The sequence below is a fragment of the Oxyura jamaicensis genome, chromosome 14 (assembly GCF_011077185.1).
Source record: "Oxyura jamaicensis isolate SHBP4307 breed ruddy duck chromosome 14, BPBGC_Ojam_1.0, whole genome shotgun sequence".
NCBI lineage: Eukaryota > Metazoa > Chordata > Aves > Anseriformes > Anatidae > Oxyura > Oxyura jamaicensis.
The window spans coordinates 1,766,786-1,787,849 of NC_048906.1; the positions used below are offsets into that span (position 1 = coordinate 1,766,786).

The 21,064-nt window shown below is 45.4% G+C and overlaps 1 protein-coding gene across 1 annotated transcript; it reads left to right on the top strand.

The window, feature by feature from the left end:
* The first annotated feature begins 5,599 nt into the window (after positions 1 to 5,599).
* MSLN (mesothelin) lies at positions 5,600 to 20,892 on the top strand. Its single transcript, XM_035340014.1, has 23 exons — positions 5,600 to 5,628; positions 5,959 to 6,044; positions 8,658 to 8,698; positions 9,297 to 9,318; positions 9,433 to 9,460; positions 10,309 to 10,480; positions 10,798 to 11,013; positions 11,119 to 11,289; positions 12,205 to 12,351; positions 12,505 to 12,554; positions 12,817 to 12,937; positions 13,262 to 13,347; positions 13,917 to 14,046; positions 14,178 to 14,368; positions 15,137 to 15,227; positions 15,695 to 15,806; positions 16,050 to 16,234; positions 17,043 to 17,189; positions 17,426 to 17,559; positions 18,145 to 18,272; positions 18,904 to 18,998; positions 19,587 to 19,776; positions 20,335 to 20,892. Exons 2-23 carry the CDS (start codon positions 5,975 to 5,977, stop codon positions 20,427 to 20,429), a joined length of 2,622 nt encoding a protein of 873 aa, XP_035195905.1. The 5' UTR covers positions 5,600 to 5,628; positions 5,959 to 5,974; the 3' UTR covers positions 20,430 to 20,892.
* Positions 20,893 to 21,064: the final 172 nt, after the last annotated feature.

Here is a 21,064-nt window from a genome sequence, read left to right on the forward strand (position 1 = left end):
ATTATAGCTATTTTTTGCTGCACTTGAGTGCATACTAGAGATGTCCAAGTGCTGATGGTACTGCGGCAAGGCAAGATGGGCAGAAGCATTGCTGGACACCCACGGCACTCCCTGTAGGGATACTCCCCCTTCCATGCCTGGCACTACAGAAGGTATGTGCTTTGGGAGGACCTGCTCACCCAAAAGACATGGGAGATCTGAGAACCTGGCACAGCAGCTGACGCAAGTAGCACTTTTCCAGAGTGCTGGATGCCAGCACTGATGGCTGAGGGGCCAGTGTCGTAACAGCCTGGTTCTTCCTGTGCTGGGTTGAGCTCCTCAGAGCCTTTGTCAGCTCTGAGCCTCCTTCCAGCAATGTCACTTACCTTAAACCTGGTCCTGCTTCTGACTCCTGGCTGCTGATGTGTCAGGAGAGCCTCTAAGACCGGGCCCTGATGGTCAGCTGAACTGGTGGGGTTAGGGGAGTGCTGAGCAGGTAGGGTTAGGGGAGTACTAAACACCACTTCTGCTCGCTAGAGCAGCCGGTCAGTCACCAACACAAATAGAAACCTTGCTGAGAGAGATGAAAATCAGACTTCAGAGTACTTCCTTAGCTTTCTTAGGCTTTTAATTCAGGCGGTGTGAGTGTATATAAATATAGGTGTTTTTTTGAGTTCATGCAACACAAATATGATTATAAGGAAGAAAGGGATGTAGAAAATAAGCAAAATCTCTTGTGTAAACTTCTGGCAAGGTGTTAGCATGGAGGTTCAGTTGTACTTCTAGCTATAAACTGATATTTGATACTGGTTGGCCTTTCTTATCCCAACTCTTACTCATCTCTGCTGCCTTTATATTTACCTGTCTCTGTGACACCTTTAGGAGTGTGCAGAGAATAGCTCTGGAAGTGCAAAATGGCCAGAGCAGGGTTTGCTCTGGAGTCGATGCCATGGGAACAGATCAGGACTGAGTTTTAGTCCTGAGGTGTCCAAGGAGCCCACGTGTCTGATGGCAGGCAGACCCTCAACTTTCTTGTCTTCTTCGCAATTTAGGAAGAGCCTTAAGCGAATGTTTGTTAGTGTAGGGGGTGAGGATCAACTGACTTGCTTGAGATACCAGACACAAACCCTCAGAGTCAGGTTCTTGTGACCACACTGGCATGTGTAGGCGTGGGCACAGTGACATCTCAAAGCCAATGATGTTTGTTTTCACATGTTCCCTACTTGTAACTGAATGCTTAAGCAAGTAGAAGTGAGACAAGCTGTGTATTGAGCGAAATGCTGCCTTGTTTATAAAAATCTCTAGCTGACATTTAACGAGCAGATACACAATGCCAGAGTCGCATAGCTGGATGTGACCTGTGTGCTTATGCATTCTTCTGAAGGTCTTCTCCGAGATAAGAATCAGTCTTGTCAATTCAAAACCACACTTGCATTTGTAATAGATCCAAACAGAGGATTTTTGTACAGTTGCTTTCTGAACCAGTGGTTACTTCTAGTATCTGCCACCCATTGAGACAAAGCTGTGCAATTTTAATTGCCTGTGTGAAGGGTCAGCTCCTTCTCTAGTCTGAGCTGCCTCTGCTTGGTCCTTTTGAATCCATTGATGTGCAGAGAAAGGGAGATATGGAGCCAAAATGGGCCAAAACGTTCTGTGCTGCAAAGGCTGCGATGCCAGACATCATAGCTGCATAATTATGCTAAAGCTCTCTTCTTACCAACACTGACCAACAGCATATTCAAATGGAAAGCCTTATTTATAAGCTACCTGCAAGACAGAGCTCTCAAAAATGCCTTAACCCAGAACCTTTCAGACTGTTGACCTGGAAGATTGCTCCAGGCAAAGTGTTTTAGGTCTGATCCACTATTAAGGCAAGAGTTGTTCTGATAAACATTTTGAAAGGCCTCTTGACTTTCTTTTCTGCAAGAAGCAAGGAGCGACAGCAGTTGTGGTCCAGGGCTGCAGGAGCGAGGGCAGGACAGTTCTGCAGTGGAAACAGTGAGCAATGGAGCAATACCTGGTTTGTTATCAATGAAATCACAGTTCTCAGATGTGGACGTTTATTTAGCACTATTTCCTTGTTTGCATTTCTAGAGAGATAAGGAGAGGAGAGGTTTCACAGAGGCTTAGTTCAGTTACTGGGGAGTCTTCCTTTGTGTGCCAAGTCCCAGTAAGCCTGAGATCTGTGCAGGGAGGATAACAGAAGAGCTAAGTGCAAGTGATGACTGTGTTATAACACCACTTTTGTGGGCTTTGGTCTGTTTATACCTTAGGCCGCAGGCTTTGCATCACTTCTGTCTTTATCTCTTCTGTCAACTCTAGGCACGGCCCTTTGCAAGGGATTCACAGAGCTCACCCGACTCTTACAGCAAGCTGGGCCTTTCCTTGCCCCACCAAAGGGATTTGCTCTAGGCTGAGACTTAACCTTATCCACCTCACTTTCTGGTTCTCTGTCCAGTCTCCCTAAAAGCTGCTGTTGTGCCTGTCACCTTCCAACCTGTCTGATGAGGATTCACCCGTGGTGCGAGCACCTATCTGCTGACCTGGCTCTGCTGCCCCAGCGTGTGGGACCGAACCGATGGGAGCCCTGCCTTTTCGGGAAGAGTACAAAGGCCCTGTCATGAAAATTATGGGGAAGTCCAATGATTTTGGGCTGAACGGGGTGTGTGGCGTGCATGGTGGAGCTGGGATCGAGGGAGATTTATTGCCTGTTGCCACACCTGGCTTACCATGGCAGGAACACCTCGGCAGCCATTTGGTGTTGCTGAAGAACTCGTGAGCTGCACTTGATGCTGCACACACAGGGTCGGGCTGGGTGAGAAGAGGGTTGTCAATGTGCTGACTCGTTTCTCCATGGCACAAACTGCAGCTTAGACCTGGCCTGCTCCTGGCCACCCTCTGCAGATTTCACTGACTTCCCTCCTGCCCTGACACCTGAGGGAGGAATGCAAGAGGGAAGAGAAGGCAGAGGGAGGTCTCTGTGGTAACTGCACTGAGCTAGAAGTGATTGTTTTTAGAGGTGAGCTCTAAAATCCTCCCCACATGCCTATGCAATGGCAGGCTGGATGCACCTCTACCAATCCAGGTATTTGCAGTTGCACCGTGGTGCAAGGGGAGGGCTGCGACCTCTTCCAGCTCTTTGTGTGTTGGGCGAGAGGAGATCTCTGGTTGTCTCCCACCAAGAGGGAGTTTTACCAGCACTCCCATTGCGTGCGCTGTGTTCCCATCTGTTTGCAAGAGACCCGAGAGGCCTGATGCTGCAAAATGAGGAAGGTTCATAGAGGGTGGGGAAAGCAGGGCTTAGGAAGTGAACGTGGTGCAAATGACATTAATGACAGGGAGAGCTCTGCTTCAGGGGAGGTGGTAGCGGAGGGCGTGCGAGGCTCTGTCCCCTGAAAGACTTGTCTGCCTGGGTGCGGGCTGCAAATTCTTCCTTAGTCACGGTGCTATCTGAATTGCTGCACGTTGCTAAGAATATTTTAGGAGTGAGGCTCCTAGGCCACGTCCTCGCTGGTTAGCGTGAAGGTTATTACTGAACTGTGGCATAAAATCTGCTTTTCTAGAGTCACGTCACTTTGTGAGAGGTGGTGATGTTCTCCTCACTGGCCGTCCACCAGAGGGATCTTACCCTGCTCTGAAAGCAGTGCTGAGCCTCCCGCATTTCTGTGGCTGTGTCCCAGGCTGGGGCAGGCTGGCATCTAGGAAGTACAGGAAAACCTGCAACAGGCCCAGCTGCTGATCCAGTGCTACGGAGTGGTGTGGCTGGAGGTGGGATCGCAGCCCAAACCCTCTAGCTGGAAGCCTATTTCAGGAGGCTGCAGCTCTTATTTATTCTTACTCAAGCAGATACAATACCACAAATCATCTCCAGCCTTATCCTGTGTAATAGTCTGAAATTTTCTTTGGTATGAACACAAATGCCAGGTACTAGATACTTCTGCTCAGCCACCTTGTGAACAGAGTTAAGAAAAATAAGTTTGTTTACAGATGAAAGTTCCTCCTTGCCTTTGTGAACTTTAGTTTCTCTCCCCAGAAGGGAGGGTGATCTGCACACTTTTTAGGTATGCATGATTTCCTGACTAACACAAGCAGAAAATCCTGACGCTCTGCGTTGCCCCCCTCCCCTGTTTTCCTCATCCGTGGCCGAGGCTCACTGTTGATTTTTCTGCTTTTCAGCTCTTCCCTGTTCTTCTGATTCACCTCCTGATACCCTGGTGAAGAGCCATGGGTCTGGCTGCAGATGGCAGAGGCATGCTGTGCCACGTGCTCTTTGTTGCTTTCTTCGTTGACTGTTTTGTGGACCTGCAGTTCTCCCAGCAGCATGATCAGGGCTCCAGAGCAACGCGTGCCTATCTGAGCCCCCTTCCTGGCCAGCCTGCTTGCAATGCTGTCTTTCCAAAAGGCACAAGACTCTGAAAGCTGTGGTATTTGAAGCCTGATTGAAGGTTCTTCCATCCATCTCAAGGAGACCTGGATTTTCTGGAGAAGAGTCTTCTTGCTTTGAACTGGGAATCCATGAACCTGACTATTTATAAAATTACGAGTTTCAAGTTTACATAGACAGAGGTGGCTTAGATGGGTGCTGATGAGAGTTGCTTTCATGTTTGGCATCCTTTGGACTTCTGAGTCAGACAAACCACAAGTATGAACCAGTATTCTTATGCTAGTTTCAAAATAGCTGATAAACATGTTAAGTGTGCTAAGAAAGCTGGGAGTGGGGAGGGAGCAGGGGTTCAGGTACGTGCCGTGAGTCAAAACCACCTTTTCTCCATGTTGCCACAAACACCTGGGTTGTAGGTGGGCATGATGGGACAAGCCGGACTTTGGGACACAACTGTCTTTTCAAACTTCTCTTGAAAAACATCAATAAAGTGACCAAACAAAGATTTTTTCAATTCTGAGTACACAGAATTACTCACTTGCGTCCAAAGAAATCAAGAGATTCCTGTGGGCAATTTCTTAGCTGAAGTCCTTACAACTGACCTTTAGCTTGGAGAGGACACAAGTTCAATCGAGGAGATCCCCCTGGCTGCTGACGCGTCGTTCTGGGGAGTTGGTGGGGAATCCCACTGTGTGTTGCTCAACCAAATGAGCGGGGCAAACCCGTCACGGCATTCCTCTGCATGCATGCAGATCCCTTATAACCAAATGCCAGCTCTTTAAACGTTGCTTACTTTTTGGAGTAGAGCAGCCTGCTGGACTGAAAGCCCGTAAAGTTCTAGTAAATGTTCTAGTAAATTTGCATGTTTGTTGAGGGAAAGGCTGTTTCTGGTGATAGGGAGACAGGGATCTCAGGGAGTACAATTCTGGAGCTGTGAGGTTGTTGTGAGTGGCAGATGGGTCCTGTGCAGGGCAAGGAAGGAATGCATCCATTCACTGCTCTTGTCCCTCTACGCAGCCTTGCTGTGGGCTTGGTATCCTGTGGTATCTTAGGGAACGGCAAGCATTAACAAATAACAGACTTTTATTTGTACTGTTGAACATTTGCATCTTCAAGAACTTACAGGTGTGTCCAGCGCTCCAAATCCATCCTGTAATTTCAGATGTAGCTTTCAGAAGCTGGAGACACACCCTGGTTTGCTCAGTCAAAAGCAGCGCTCTACAACTGGAGACCTGCGTGCTAAGAACTCAGCAACCAGCAGCTGGAAGGTGAGTGCCACCCGTAATCGTCCAAGCAGGGCTCTGCAAACTGATACTGTCTTCTCCCGGAGAGGAATCTAGCTTAACTAACTGAATGCAATGAAGTGTAACTCTCATGTAATGAAGTGTAACTCTCGTGTAATGAAGTGTTTTGCCAGACTTAGCAGACCTTCAATAGTTGTGTGCTTTGGATCCAGTTTCAGGTAGGTTTAGAGAAGTGTGTTGATATGTGCAAGATCATTTGCAGGACAGTTATTTGAATGAGCACCTTTCAGCTCTCCTATTTTTATTTTTATAATTAAGTATTATTCATATTCGATTTTTCTTGGCTGACATAAGGTGATTCCTTGTGTGCATGGGCACTTTAAAGACCTCTGCAGAAATGCTGCCCTTGTTCCCACGGCTTGGCTTCCTCCTTTTGGTTGGTGAGTATTACCGTGAGGGTGACGGGTGTCCTGGGAGGATTTTCCTCACAAACAGCTGTAGCTGAGATAGCCCTCAAAAGGGAAGATTGTGCTGAAATGTCATTGAACATTACTTTGGTGGTTGCTTGAAATCCCCAGCCTTTAGCACTGCTTGTTATTGTGTCTGCGAACCAAAATGTATTAGTTTCTGTAGCAAACAGAATGGAAGTACAAAAATGGAATTCATTTTCCTCCCGTCATCGCAGAGCTGTCTGTTCACTGCTCCTTCTACTGGAATGTGCAGGTGCCTCTGGGAAACCCTGATCAAAATCTGATTTTCCAATTTTATATTGACATCCTGTACAGGGAGAGAAGTCTCTGTCCAGTAGAAGGGCACAGGTTGCTTGTAAAAGTTAATGGCTCTTAATGCAATTGTTTTTAAGACTGGCAAGTCAGTAACTTTGGTGGTGTGCTCTCATGGTGGCCAGCAGCTCAGCGTGCAGCCTTGAGAAATCATCCAACTTCTTGCTATACTTGCCTCTGTTCATCTACCCATTTTCTATAAATGCCCCAGGTAGCTGGAGATGGAGGAAAGACAGAGTATCAGAAATGTGCTGAGCTTATAGAGAATTTGAATGTAATGGTTTGCTTCTACTTCTCTTTTGGGGATGAATCAAAGAGGAAAGAAAACACGAGTTTCAGAGAGTCTCTGAAACAAGTTCCTGAAGGAAAGGACGGGAGATCTAAGCGTGGCAGTGCCACACTACCAACATGAATGGCATTATTGTAAAGGGTAAAAAACAGTGCAGAGACTGGGCAGTGCTCAGCAACCTGATGGCGCAACAGTGAGGCGAGGCTCTGGAGAGCATCTGAACAGTGAGCAGCACAATGCCTGTGGGGGACGGAGCTGGTCCCGTCCCTTACGGCTGCCGTGCCTGGGCACTAACAAGGCACGGGAGTGACAGCAGTGTTCTGGAAAGGCTTTGTTTCCAGAGCAATGAACACATATCTTTGATGAGTCGTGACACAAGAGGAGTCTGTAGCCCTTACATAGAATTAGGATTGTTGTGATAGTGAACTGGGGGCCTCCCTGATCTTGCAGAAGGAGAAGCCAATCTTCCTCTTCCTCCTTTCCCACATGGATCTCTGAGCACTGCTCTTTCAGGTCAATGGGATGATTTCTGTGCTTAAAGATAAACATATGTGTAAGACCTTTCCAAGACCAGGGCCAGAGGGCTTGGCTTTATTTTTCCAAGGTCTAATCTTGAGGTGAGGAGGAAGGGATTATTATGGGTGGAAATAGTCCCAGCTCCTTCTGCAAGCAGGGAAGCATGGCCTCTGGCACTGAGCTCTTGGTTACTTCGGTAACTCCTCTGGGACTTTATCTAGGAGTAAATCTAACGTGTCTTAGGGTTAGAGGAACGCATGTGGCCACCTATGGGTATGGTTCCTTTGCCTATTATGTAGTGGCAGTTCTCTATTAATTAAATGATTAAGAAGGTGTAGCAAGTAGTACTCAAAAAAGCTGTTACACTAATTAGGGACTCCTCTAATCCATCCCTACAAGCTATTTTACAATCCCTTTCTTAATGTGGGTCATTGTATGGAGAACTTATTCACCCCCAATAAGCCACTTCCTCCCCCTTCCCCACCGCAGCTCAGTGATAAGGGTCTCCTATCACATTGATTTGAGCCCTAATATTGCCATGGGTTTGACTGGGACTGTTCTGGTCTTGCACAGCCTAGGCTTTTAGCCATAGGGTGTGGAGGAACAACAGGTCACAGCACCACGCAGTACACCAGCATTTGGGGATCTTCCCTCTTCCCCAGGAGGGAGAACACTCCTGTGTGAGAAGTACACGGACAAAAACAACTCGGCAGTGACTCAGCACCACCCAAATTGTGCCTGTCAGCTTCCAGTGTAACCTCAGGAGCTTAAACCATTGTCTTCTCCCTCTCCCAGCCTCTGGTTTCGTGTGGCATTTGTTGCAGTCACTTGTTCTGTCCTGTCACAAACCAATGGAAGTCCCTGCCTTAACCTTTTTCATTTTTCTGTACACAAGAGACACTGAGCTTGGCAGGCTTCTAATCTGAAGAAAATAATAGTATTACCAAGGAGAACTGAGTTTGTGCATGCTGGTTTGGTTTCTAAGCTCACATTTCACCATATTTTCAACTTCACGGTACTGGGAGGGGAGATGCAAGTTTACTTTGGGAACAATGTGTAGAGTAGGGAAGTTGTTGGGAAACAAAGTGTAGGGTAGTGGAGAGCTTGCACAGACCTGCTGAGAGCCGGCGGTGACAGGTTGGTTTCTTTTGGTAAATCCCTGCCGAGCTCTTAGGCAGGGCTGGAGCGAGGGCTGGCACTGATGGGCACTGCCTGTGCCCTGTGCAGTCTTGCAGCATTGGAGGGCTTTAATCCAGTGAAGGACTTAGCAGGAGAGGTGTGAAAAACAACGAAAGCTTGGCCACAACTGACAGAAATGGTTCTGTGAAATACTGTGCCCAGAACAAAGAACAGAATAATGCAGTGAGATGAGTGAGGGTCAGGACGTATTAAGCCATTTGGGGGTTGGACTGAGAATGAGCCTGTGTCCTGCATTTGCTGCTAAATCACATCACGTTGTCTTCCAGGTTGGCTGGCGGCTGATACAGCTTCTGCTGAGACATACCTGGTAAGGCAAACTCTGTGTTTGAAAGGTCACCCATGTCTTTGCTTGCAAAGCATGTGTAGGTTGGTGGTCAGCGTGGTTTCTCCCGACGGCAGGGCATTGATGGGCATCAGCTGCTACAAACCAAATGAAGGGTGTTGTGAGGGAGGTGGGTGCTAACTGCCCTTCAGAGACACCTGGAGTGGTGTCTCCGAAGTGCTGAGCATGGTGGGGATGGCTTCTCCAGGTCTTTGCAGACCTGTGGCACACGCACATCACCAGACATTGCAGGGAAGGTGTCGCTGACTGACCACACTCAGATCTTGGGAGCAGTCCGTCCCATGGGCCTGATGCCTGAGTGATGGGAGGACTTGCATAACCCTGAACGTTCTGGCTGCTTAAAGTACAAAACCAGTAGTGGTATCAACTTTGCAGATGGCAACTACCTAACATGTCAGGATAGGAGCTTTGGATCTAGGTATTTGTGTGTTTTCAGGCCAGATCCAAGTACAAATGGTGGTAGCTCCCATGCTTCTCTGTATGAAATGATCACAGATAGCACTGCATTAACATCACTGTGCAGTTACACTGGTATCTCTTTTCTCTCTTTCTCCCTGCTCAGTGCTCCAGCTCCCCTGTCAATGGTGAGTTTCTTACCAACTAATTTCCCTACGGAAGTTTCAGACATGGCTCTGTATACGTTTTCCTATCACAGTGCCTTTATTTTTCTCTCTCTCTCTCTCTTTTTGGGAAATCAGAAACTGCCGTGTGTGCTTCGGTGAGAAGGTATGTGAACCATCAGCAAATTATCTTGGCACCGTTTCCCTTGGGAGTGTTACTGGTTTGTTGGGGATGTCACTTTGGGTGGCAGGTAGCCTCTGAAACCTGGTGTAGCACCTTCCTCCCTATTGAGTCCCAGAGATGCCTTTGGGCAGGGAGAGCCCTTGTTTTGCTCAGATGAATAATAAAGGGAAAATGGTTTCCTGGGGCTCAGTGTCTGTGCAGGGCAAAGAAAGGCAGGGCAAGTCCCTGATGTGCAAGACAGCCCGTCACAGGTAGGATTTACTGCTCCAAGAACCTTGGCATCAGTGCTCAGCTTGGCTTAGCTGGTGATGGGGGCCTAGGACTCAGACAGGTCAGCTTCAGACCTTCATTTAATTTAGTTTCTACCTAAGGGTAAGCAGTTTACAAGTACCTTCTCCCTGCTCCCAAATGGTGCCAGCAAATGATTCTTGTCATCGGGGTTGTTTGTTTGCTCTTCTCCATTCGTTATTTGGGCTGTGCCTCATTAAGGCTGCCTGGCATTAACGGGTGGGCTGGACCCTTTCTGGGAGGGTAGCTAATAGCTGTCCCTGCTGCAGGTATTTGAGTGAACAAATATTCAGTGAGAAATGAGAATCATTGAGAAAGGATTGTCATGCAGTGCCATTCACCAGTGGATGACCAACTGCGCATCCTGCAGCTGGGCAGTTCTGCATGACACAGCTGTGCTCTCCATAAACAGGAGCATCATCGGAGCTAAGACGAATCAGGGGAAATATGCACTGGAAAAGAGCATCCTCTGGAAAAAGAGGAAAAATCAGAGTCATTGCCTATCAGACCGGTAACCTCTCCCCCTTCTCTCCCACCTGCAGTCTCCCAGAAAGATTTGTTTGCTACCTGAGCCCCTCCGCAGTGAGCAACCTGAGCAGAGACGATGCTTTAAGCTTGGCCCACAGGATCACTAAGAACTGCCCGTTGAACGTGACACACAGAGGAATAAATAGAGAGCGAGCTCCCTCCTTCCTGACAACAGAGGAACTGCAGGTAATCTGCTGTCCAGCCTCACCTCAGTTCTTCACTCAGCTAGACAATATTTTTGAGAATTGAGGATTCAACTCTTGTGCTTCCTCCCATATACACTCCTAGAGCTCACCTTGTTTATTATTTATTTATTTATTTATTTATTTTTATTGTGGTGTCTGGCTGGTGTTTTCTGATCTGCACATCTCATTGGTAGAGGCAGTCCATCACACAAATCTGAGGCAGAAAATCTAGTGATTTAACACATCCGAAGCCTGTAGGATCCAATAGGCTCATCTCATTCTTCTTCTTTCTTTTCTGTATGTTTGGGACCTTTTCAGGTTGCATCTACTTTGGTGAGCAAGTTTGACCATTTCACTCCTGCAATCCTGCATGAATTGGGACAGGTTGCTGTTGGGCTGTCCGTATCCGACATCGAAAATAAAATAAGTGATGAAGACCTCGACGCATCTCTTCCTGCCCTGGGTGAAGTTCGTGGCTGGAATGCTGACCAGTCCAGTGCTATTATCAATAAACTGCTCCGCTCTGGCTATCAGGTACAAAGGATGAGGTCCAGAAATGCACCTTACACTCAGTATAGATAGTTGCACAACTGATCTTTGGCCCTTTGTGTACTCATGCCTGCATGTATTACCCTTCAGATTTCAGATGGACAGAGCCTGGCAAAGCTAGGGAGCTTGGTGGCTGGCCTCAGCAGCAGCACGCTTCAAAGTCTCCCTCCAGAAGTGATCTTGGAAGCCATTAAGTTGCCTGAGTTTGTCCAGCAGTTGGTGACCCTGCCCTCTGCTCTGAAAAGGACATTTGTGGAAATGGTGAAATTGTTTTTCTCTATGGACGTCACAAATTAGCAAAGCTCCCATGACTCACAGCCAAGAACACTGGTTACCTGGGGCCAGGCATTGGCACATACCTGCACACACACACAGCATTCCCTCGGGGGTGTTTGTCATTGCTAACCGGAGTGTGCAGCAGGACAGGCATCCCATGTCCCTATCCCTGGACCTGTGTAGATGTCCTTGGCTGCCAGCCAGCATGACCTGCCAAGCCTCTTAGGGCCTGGGGCAGAAGAGAGAGTTTTTCTACAGGGTATACCTAGAAACTACTCCCCCCTGACTTGATAAGATGCTGTCAGGAAAAGGTTATTGCCATGGTTTGGGGTGAGACTGTGTGAGAAGTGAAGGCTGCTCTCAGGAAGCCCCTTTTAGGACAGACTCTAGCAATGCACTATGCCATTTCCCTTGTGTGACTGTACAGGTCTTGGATTTCTTTTCCCACTTTTCCCAGCTACTACTTTAACCTTCAAGTTGCATGTGCAGCATTCCTTCAGCACAGGATTGCTCTGCAACATATCTTCAAAAGTTGAGTTATTGTTTGGGTTGTCAGAGAGGGAAGCAGTGTCCCTCCTTTCTGACCTACTGAAGATGTTTAGGGCACAAAGCCAGGAGCCAGGAAAGCGATAGAGACAGAATCATTCCCTTCCATCAGGGCCTCAACTGTTAGCTCCATGCAGCTCTCCTAGTCTGATGCATGTGTCAAACAGGAAATATTTCATATTAGGTCTCTGACAAATGTCCAGATGATCAGCAGAGGATATTCCATGGCCTCTTTCCAAATTTTCATTTCTTCTCCAGATTTTTTTAATTTTAGCCACAGTGTTGGAATGATTTTTTTTGTTTGTTTGTATATATGTGAATGTATGTATTGTTTGTTTGTTTGTTTGTTTGAAGATTTCTTCCAGTGTAAGCCACCCTGCTGAGTTGGTTAAACGTGTCCCTGACGCTCTGGCTAGTTACATCCCAAAATCATTGCTTGTTTTTGAGGATGAGAAGCCCAGTATTGAAGATCTCAACAGAAAAATGTGGACCCGAGAACAGGTAACATGCTAGCGGCTGATGTCCTTCTCACCCCTCAGTATCAGCCTTGGACATTGCAGAGCTATGAGACCACTCTGCAAATCTGTATGAAAATACAAGTGAATGTTGCAGAAGAGCATGGTAAACCACTATCAATCTGGCTTTGCTCCGCAGGCTGCCATGTTTTTCAGTGATGTGATAAAGAGAGAGCCTGACTTCAGCAGGTAGTGTTATTTTACTCTCCTGTTTCCTTTGCTTGCTTTGCTTGTGTTACCATATTTCCTTTGTCACAAATGGCTGTCCCATCATTTTCAATCTATAGCAAGAGATGGGAAAATACCATGCAAACACAAACACAGGCATGTAGCACCAAGGCCTACCAGGGTTTTAGCTGCAAAATGTGCCTGTAAGCCAGACTTGCCAGATCATCACTGACTTTTCTCCTGAAGTTCTTGCACCTCTGATTTGCTTTCTGTAAATGTTCAGGCTTTCCCAGTCAGTTCTCCAAGGCTACACATGCACAGCTGGCAATGAAATAGGAACAGAAAGAGTTCAGCAGCTGGCCAAAGCCATGAAGAAGAAGAACGTCCAGCTAGGAGAAGACCAGGTCAGTTCCTGTGTTCCAAAATGCTGCATTTGATATTGCAATGGAGATATCAATCAGGATTGTTCAGCAAGAACAAGAATACTTTCAGCTTAAGGGACTGGAACAAATGTAACTGGTCTTGGGTCTCAATCACACTGTTTTTAATTTCTTCAGGGAGAGGTAAAGTCAAAACTCAGATGGCTAGGTGTTTCAGGAACCAAAATCTCTGATTTCTCTTTTTCTTTCTTTCTTTCAAGTGGGGTAAAATCTTTATTTTTTATTTTTTATTTTCTTGTGTTCTCATGCTGTTTTCTTTCTCTGATATAAACTCTGGTATCCTTTCAGCTGAGTTGCTTAGTGAAGATGGTGACGCTGCATGGGATTCCCAAGGATTTAGATAGCTATCCTAAAGACCTGTTGCTATTTTTAAGGTAAATGTGCTATGGTTTTCATGTTGTTGTGTTAGGCATTGGTGGGAAAAAAAGGCATGACTTTATAAGCTAGCTGGTAATGACTAATTCATGTTTGACATAAATTTCCAATTTGTTCAGGCATCCTTACAGAAAAAGAATCATATTGTGGAAAGCTTTCAAACCGTTTTAAGGTCCTTTCAGATTTAATCTGAAGTTTTACCTTTGTACTGGTAAAACAGAATGAAGCTCTTTTTAGATATTTCTGTCTTGATGTGAAACCACTATGGCTTTTTAGTACTTTTCAGCCTCTCTGAGGGGCTTTTCCCTTACAGCATTGGATGAAATGGACAGTAGAGTGGATTTCTTTGCTCCAGTAGCTATCCCCTGTGGTTCTGTATCCAGATCTTGAACAATTTTATCTGAGTCTCACAATAGAGTCCTTAAGGTGAAAACATGTTTTTGGAAAATGTGGACTTCAATCTTTGAGAAGAAAACTGCATGGAGTTTAGACTGTGGGTGTGGAAAACATTTGATTTGACCATTTTTTTGATCTCACCCAGCAGAATTCACAATGTTTGTCTTTCTAGTCCTTCAGACTACGCAGCAACAGGAAGCTGTAGGCAGTACTTTGCTAGTGTTGGGAAAGCCAATCTTGATCTTCTGCAAAGAGAGTCATCTGAGCGACAACAGCTGCTCTTGGAAGCTCTAGCATGTCTGGTATGTGGTCAGGAGACTACTCTGCTCAAAGCCATGGAGAGTTTGGGGTTGTCAGCTGTCAACAAGACCAAGAATGCTCTTCTACGGTGGTATCCAGTTCTATTTAATGTCTCTGTCTTGTATTACTTCAGAAAATTTCTGGAACACAAGTGAACGAGGAAAATGCAGAGATTCTGGGTCATCTGGTCTGTGACCTGGGTGAAGAATACATTAGAGGTTCTGGTGGGAGTTTGCTGGAGCAGTTAAGCCAGTGTGAATCTTTCCTGCCTGATCAAGAAGAGGCTATTAAGAGTGTGATCAGCAGTGGTAACACTACATTTGGGTATGCATTTATCTTCTTGGCATCTGCAAAATACTTCCCTAAAACAAAACCCTTGTCCTGTTGATATGTAGGTGAATTCCAGCTGACCAGCTTGATCATAAAGTTGAATAATTTGTTTTAAATTTCACATTGGGCCTTTTAATTTTTTTTATTTGAACTTCTTTCAGCTGAAAATTTAGCCTGGAATTCAACTGAAAAATATATAGTCATTTCTGTGTCTCACCTGCTGTAGTTATAGCCCCCCTTTTCTGTGGTCTGTTTTTCCCTAACCAAACTCCTCTGAGATGGTCCTGATGAACACAGGTGGGCTCTAGCTGTTTATCAGCTGACGGTTTTCAGAAAACATTCTGTTTCCACCTCCTAAACTGCCAGATGCTTAATAAGTCCCTTGCTGTATCTAAGAGACATTGTGCAAAGAGGCAAAATTCTTCCTGTGTCAAATGATCTAAGATCTTGGCACTGAATGGGCAATAGTGAGTAGCAGATATGATATTCTTTGGTTTTCATGCTTAAGAAAATAATGTGTTTGTTAAATGCCATTTTCTTATACAGCTGCCCTATTCATGTTACTAACAGTTGCTTCTGCTCCACTGGAATTAAGGTTGGTGTAACAGGAAGTGATTGAGAAGTTTCAAGATATAAATCTTCTACTTTCTTAACTTAAAATGTTATAAAGGCATAATGCTGGCAACTTTTAAGTTTGTTTTTTTTTTGTGTGTGTGATTTATTTTTCCTTGAAAGCTAATCCCTGCTAATTTTTGTATGCAGGCCTCCTTCAGCATGGTCAGCTTCTACCTTGAATGAGCTCAGTGGGTTGATTCCTGTATTTGATCACAGCATCTTGCAGAAGATCCCCAAGGTGGGTTACTCACAGGGGTGTGAGGAGTTTGGGAAGCACTCCTGGTTCTGCAGTATAGTAGAAAAATGATGGGGGCTGTTGTCGGCAGTTGTTCATGCCAAAGGAGCCAGATGGTCTATGAAAAGTGTGGATTAATCAAGTCAGATGGCCTGCAACTGCCCATCCAGATCACTGTAATCTTCTTCCTATAACTGTCAGAAGAGGACCAGAGGCAGAAAGCAGTATTAACTATATACAGAGCTTTGTGAGGAGTTAAAATCATTTACAGGGCATGGAATACGGTAGAGTTTAAGCACTTAGAAATTAGACTATGGCAAACCAAGGACAGGTCTCTAACCTTCTAGCAGGAGTCTACCTGCCCATAGTATTTCAACAGTAAGGCTTCTCACCTGTGTGAATAATCACTTATTATGCTGATGATATACCCAAGATTGGAAAATCTTCCTGATGAAACTTTTTCTTTGCAGAATGCTTTAACTCTTTGGCTGAAAAACTTTGCGCACGATTCGCCTTTGTCAAGGGAACAGCTGGCCACCATTGTTGAAGAACTCCTGCCTTCTAGGCACAAGCGTGCTAGTGGTATGGGAGCTTTCTCTGATCCATAACAGCAGTGTTCCCCCTGGTATCGGGGTTGACCCCAGTGCCCGTGGGACTCCCTGAATTTGTCTGAGTTGAGCTATGAAACACTTGGTGGTGGGTTGCCCAGGGGGAGGGTGGACAATGCATACCTCTCTATCTCCATAAAGGGAGCACTCAAAGCTTGAAGCAAAAGGATTTAACAAGGGGCAGTGGTGTTGGTATATTTAATACTTTCTTCAACAGGTTGCCCAGATGACAAGAAGATAACAGAGACAGTTCTTAACGATGACATGATGCCTATTCTGTATACACCTGAAGAGTTACGTGCTTGCCTGAAGAATGTCTCTCTGGAGAATCACCTCTCTCAGCTCCTGACCTATGCCTTCAGTAACGAGCAACTGGCTGTGCTGAAGGAGAATCTGGATCAGGTAATGCCAGGCTGAAGAATGCCAAATTACCCACTGATGAGATTTCTCAGGGACTTGTTCAGTTGAGTTTTGGTGTCTCCAAGGACTGAGACTCCTCCCTCTCTTTGCACTCCTCTTCCAATGTTTGACCACCTTTAATGTGAAAATAGATTTTTCTTAATACCTATTCAGAATTCTCATTGCTTGTTGACCTTTATCATTTCACCATATACCTCTGAGAAGACTGTGGTACCATTCTCCCTATAATCTCCCAGTAAGTAGCTGAAGATGGTAATTAAATCCTCTCTGGTAATTAAATTTCTCTTGTTCAGACTGAAATACCCAGCTTCCCCAGCCCCACCGCTCCATGTCCTATGTTGTGGCTCCAGCCCCTCAGCCAGTATGGACCTCGGCTAGACTTCCTAGTGTTTTCTAGATTTTATCAAAGTCTTTATTGTATCAGGGAGTCCAAAACTGGATGTAGTATCTAGATGGGGTCTCACAGGAGCCAAATGGAGGGGAATAATCACTTCTCCTGATCTGCTGACTGTGCTTCTGGTCCAGTGTTTGGTTAGCCTTCACCGCTTCAAGGTATACCTCCACTCAGGTCTCTGTTGAGTCAGTTTGCATTGCTGCAGGTTTTGTTCCATCCCTGGGCCCTGATTGCCTGAGCTATCATACAGAAAAATGCCTGACAGATGTGCTCAAGTAATCTCACTGGCTTTGGTTCTTCTTCCTTGCAGGCCTTTTAGGCTTTTCCACAGTAATCTTGCAAAGAGCATAGGCGTGATAAAGAGCCTTCATAGCAATAACAAAAGTCTTTCCACAGACATACCCTGATGGGTATCCTGACAGTCTACTCTCCAAACTGGGCCTCTTCATTAATTCTTCCACCTTGGAGGAAATTAAAAAATGGAGGATAACTTCACCTAACACTCTGGCTTTCTTGCTAGAACGTCTGCCCAAAGATAAACAGGTGGGGATTTGGATTTGCTTTTCTGCCTAAGTTTGCTTCCTTGTTTGGGAACTGCTGGTTTAGAACCAGCTTAGTGGTTTCAAAGATGGTTGGTCCATCTTTGAAGTCCAAACAAGTAGATTTAAAATGTTTTTTATTTTTATTTTTGTAATTATTGCATTTGTTTTTCTTTTGAAGATGAAACCCTAGATTCTGGCTAAAATTAACTTCTGAAAAAAATATAATTGTGTTTCTAGGCTACTACACTGATTGAGCGTTATGTTGCCTTGGGAAATCCCTTGGACGCCACTGCACTGAAAGCAATTGATAGAAAACACTTGTGCTTTCTAAATGCAACCTTGCTGAATATGATAGACTCCAACAGCTTGAAGTGAGTCAAATATTGTGATGCTCTTGGCTGCTTGCAAAAACACTTTTGCATCAGCAGGTTCAGTTTGGTTTCTCTGCACCCAGTGAAAGGAAATCTAGGAAGCAACTCACTATGTGCTTTGTGTCCGGGTTTAAAAGCCTGCTGTTCTCCATTCTGCCAGGAAGGGCTCCAATTTGCATTTTATTTTTTTTTTATTGTACATCAAGTGACAACAAAAAACATGGTTTGCATGCGTGCTTGTGTCTAAAGGCAAAACAGAGTTGATGACATTTACTTTCCTCTGAAAGACTGCTAAATTAAATTAACTAAATAACTACATCTTTTCAAACACACAAACTTATCATTACACCATCAGAGCCATCATTACTTAGGAGACATATCATATTGAGCAGTAGCCTGAGTCATTATTTTTAAAATTTAGCTTCTCTCCATACTTTTTCTATCTACTGGGAAATACCCAGGGTTCTATGGAAGAGAAGGTAATCTGTCCTGTGTAGAGAAACCCAGAGAGATAGTCAGAATAATTAAAAACTTGCTCACATTGAAAATAATAAAAACTCTTCCTAAATATTCATTTTTCTACAGACTGGTTTCTCTGAATGTTTCATCCTGTTCCCAGCTTACGAAAGACATCTTATATGCTAAAGCAAAACGTGCTTTCTCAGACCAGCACTATTTATCTTCTTACTATACGCACATTGAACCATATTTAGGTATGTAAAAGAACAGTCTTTTACAGGGAAAGAGGGAGGTCGTAGCCAGAAGCTGAGTGGGGATCAAATACCATCTTAAGATTTGGGAATTTTCAAAGCCAAACTGTTAAAAGTTCTGGGGGGTCTATATCCTTTTCCAACTTGTAGGTGGCATTAAATATTCTTGAAGGAATCTGTACCTGACATAAAATTCCCCAGATCAATTGCCCAGCTGTCACAGGGAAAATCAGACTCGGGGCTTCTGGGATGGGTAAGGTCTGCTAGGTCCCCTGGAAATCCAGCTGCTCATTGTTAATGCTTATCTCACAGCCATTCCCCATGTCACAAAACTTAGATTTACTCTGTTAACCCAAGAATTTATTCACAGCCTGAGTGAACTCTTCTTCCCCCCTCCATCTAGCATCTGGCTTTGATGCAGTTGATTTAATGACCAACATCATAAAACCCTGCAGCAAAATGAACTAGCATCCATGGTTTTTTTTTTTTGCAGTTGGAACTTACTCTTTTAGCAGCCCCAGCCTAATAAATTTAGAAGATGTCACCGTAGCTCCAGTCTATACAGATACACATCACTGCTAATTTGAGGGCTGATCTCCATGCTTGGAATAAAACATTCTCTTTTTGGTCACAGGTGGTGCTCCTGGTGTGGATCTCAGAGCCCTAAGCAAGGACAACGTGAACATGAAAGTTGATACTCTGGCAAAGTTAAGAAGAGACTCTTTGATGGTAAGCTGAATGTTGAAATTGTTTGACTCCTTGCATGTATGTCATGCTAAAGGGTTGTTTCTGGTTGCATTGTCCATTGGTGTAAATCTGGAGTCATTCCATCACATTCAGAGTGATAGTTGACTAGTGGAAAGTGGAGAACCAACCTGGAACTTCTGAAGAAGTTTAATTTGGAGTCATACACAGATGCTTACCCAATCTCACTGGGGAATTTCTTTAGTCCAAGCTCTCAGAGCAGTAGTAGGAGACTTCCACTAGGCTACAGTACACAGCTATGTGACAAATCTCCTAACAAGAGCGTTAGCAGTGATATCATCAATTTTAGAAGAAAGCCTACTGATCTGGGCAAGGACTGAGGCCCTCGCTTGTGTCAAGGAGATGTGTCATGAGAGCACAACAGAAAGAGGCTTTGAAGAATCACTGTGTTTATCCCCCTAACCTAAGCCAAGATTATTCCAACTGAAACTACTCACTAGAAGTTTGTCTTTCTTGTTCTTAACACTCGGGCTAACATAAACTTCACCTTTTCCTTGATCAGAGGTATTGTTGCCATTCCTGCTGTAAGTCTTGCTGTTCGATTTCTCCTAGAGCCTGACGCCTGCTGAAGTTAAGGGCTTGCTGGGGACAAATCTTAGAGATCTGGTGAAATGGCAGAACAAGGCTCCCATCCAGGAGTGGGTCCGAACACGGAAACAAGCAGAACTGGATAAACTGAACATTGGGCTCACTGGGGGAACACAAGAAGGCTACATGATCGTTGTCACACCTCAATTTCAGCGTACGTAGTATGTTAGGGCCTCTGATCGTTGTGCCTTAAATATTTATTCTGGGGCCACAGTAAGGATAAACACTGGCTTGTGGAAGTGAGGTGCCTTTGGTCGTCTGTAAGAGAAGTGAGTGCACCAAGCTGATGTGGGCCCTGAATCAGGACCTTGCTCGAGGTGGTTGCCTTGGGCAGCACTGCCAAGCAGTTCTAGTCCTGCTCTCAGCTGTGCTTGTGCCAAGGCCTTGGAAAGTCCTTTTAGCTACTCTTGTGTTCAGGAGAGCAGAGACTGTTTTTCTGGGCTACTGCAGACCCCTTCCAGTGGCTCTTGTCACTGCCCATCCACCCAGCCCCTTTCAAACACTGGGTGGTGCTCACCTGCTCCTTTTGCCTCCCAGCATGGGGGGGAAGCAAATTCAGTTCTGCCAAGGATGATGGCTGCTTACCAGTTAGAAAGCCTGAGTCAGAAAGCCAAAGATCTTCCCCAGATGTGGCACAAAGGGATCTTCTCCCCACGGGGAATGATTCAATTGTTGGTTTCTTTGCACTGATGCCTCCCTCTTTTTCCTCTAGCACCATCCTCATCGGCTCTGGGCACTGTGGCTGTGGCAGCCCACCTCTTGCCTGCTCTGCTTCTCAGTTTCCTGATGACGATGGCCTTGTCTTGAAAATCTTCCCTCGGCAGGCAGCACGATGAGAGGGACCAGCCTGTGACCTGCTCTGAGGCAGGCCGGGGGGATAAAGGGGGACTCAGTGTTAGCAGGCAACTGCTACGTAGCCCGGTGTTCATTGCTAGGTACTTTTCTCTTTCAAATCAATAGAAAAAAAAAAAATGGTGTTCTATCTGAAGGGAAGATTTCAGACTCTTCAGAGCAGGATCTTTTTTTCCTTTTGTACAGACCAAGCCCAGGTAATACCCAGCCATATTACTGCAACAAAACCAATACCAATATTTTATTGTGCAACCCTAGTGGGTGTAAGGGTGAGCGAATCAGCTGTTCTGCATGTTAATGATTACATTTCTCAAAGAGCTTGATCTCTTGACACTGCCAGGACCTCTGAGTGGGAGTAAAGTTTTCCGGCTGGTTGTAAAGAAATGGTGGAACTAAGTAAAAAATGCCAGAAGCAAAATATGAGTTGCTGTTGTCTTCTCTTCGTTCGCACTGCCTGCACCTTAGTGTCTGCAGGTGTTGATCAAAGTAAGTGTCCAGGAGCCCCAGACTGGTCTGTTAGTTTTCTTTGGTGCTGACTGCTCAAATCTAAGGGCTGAGTCTGTTCTCAGCTTCCTCATGGGAAGGACATA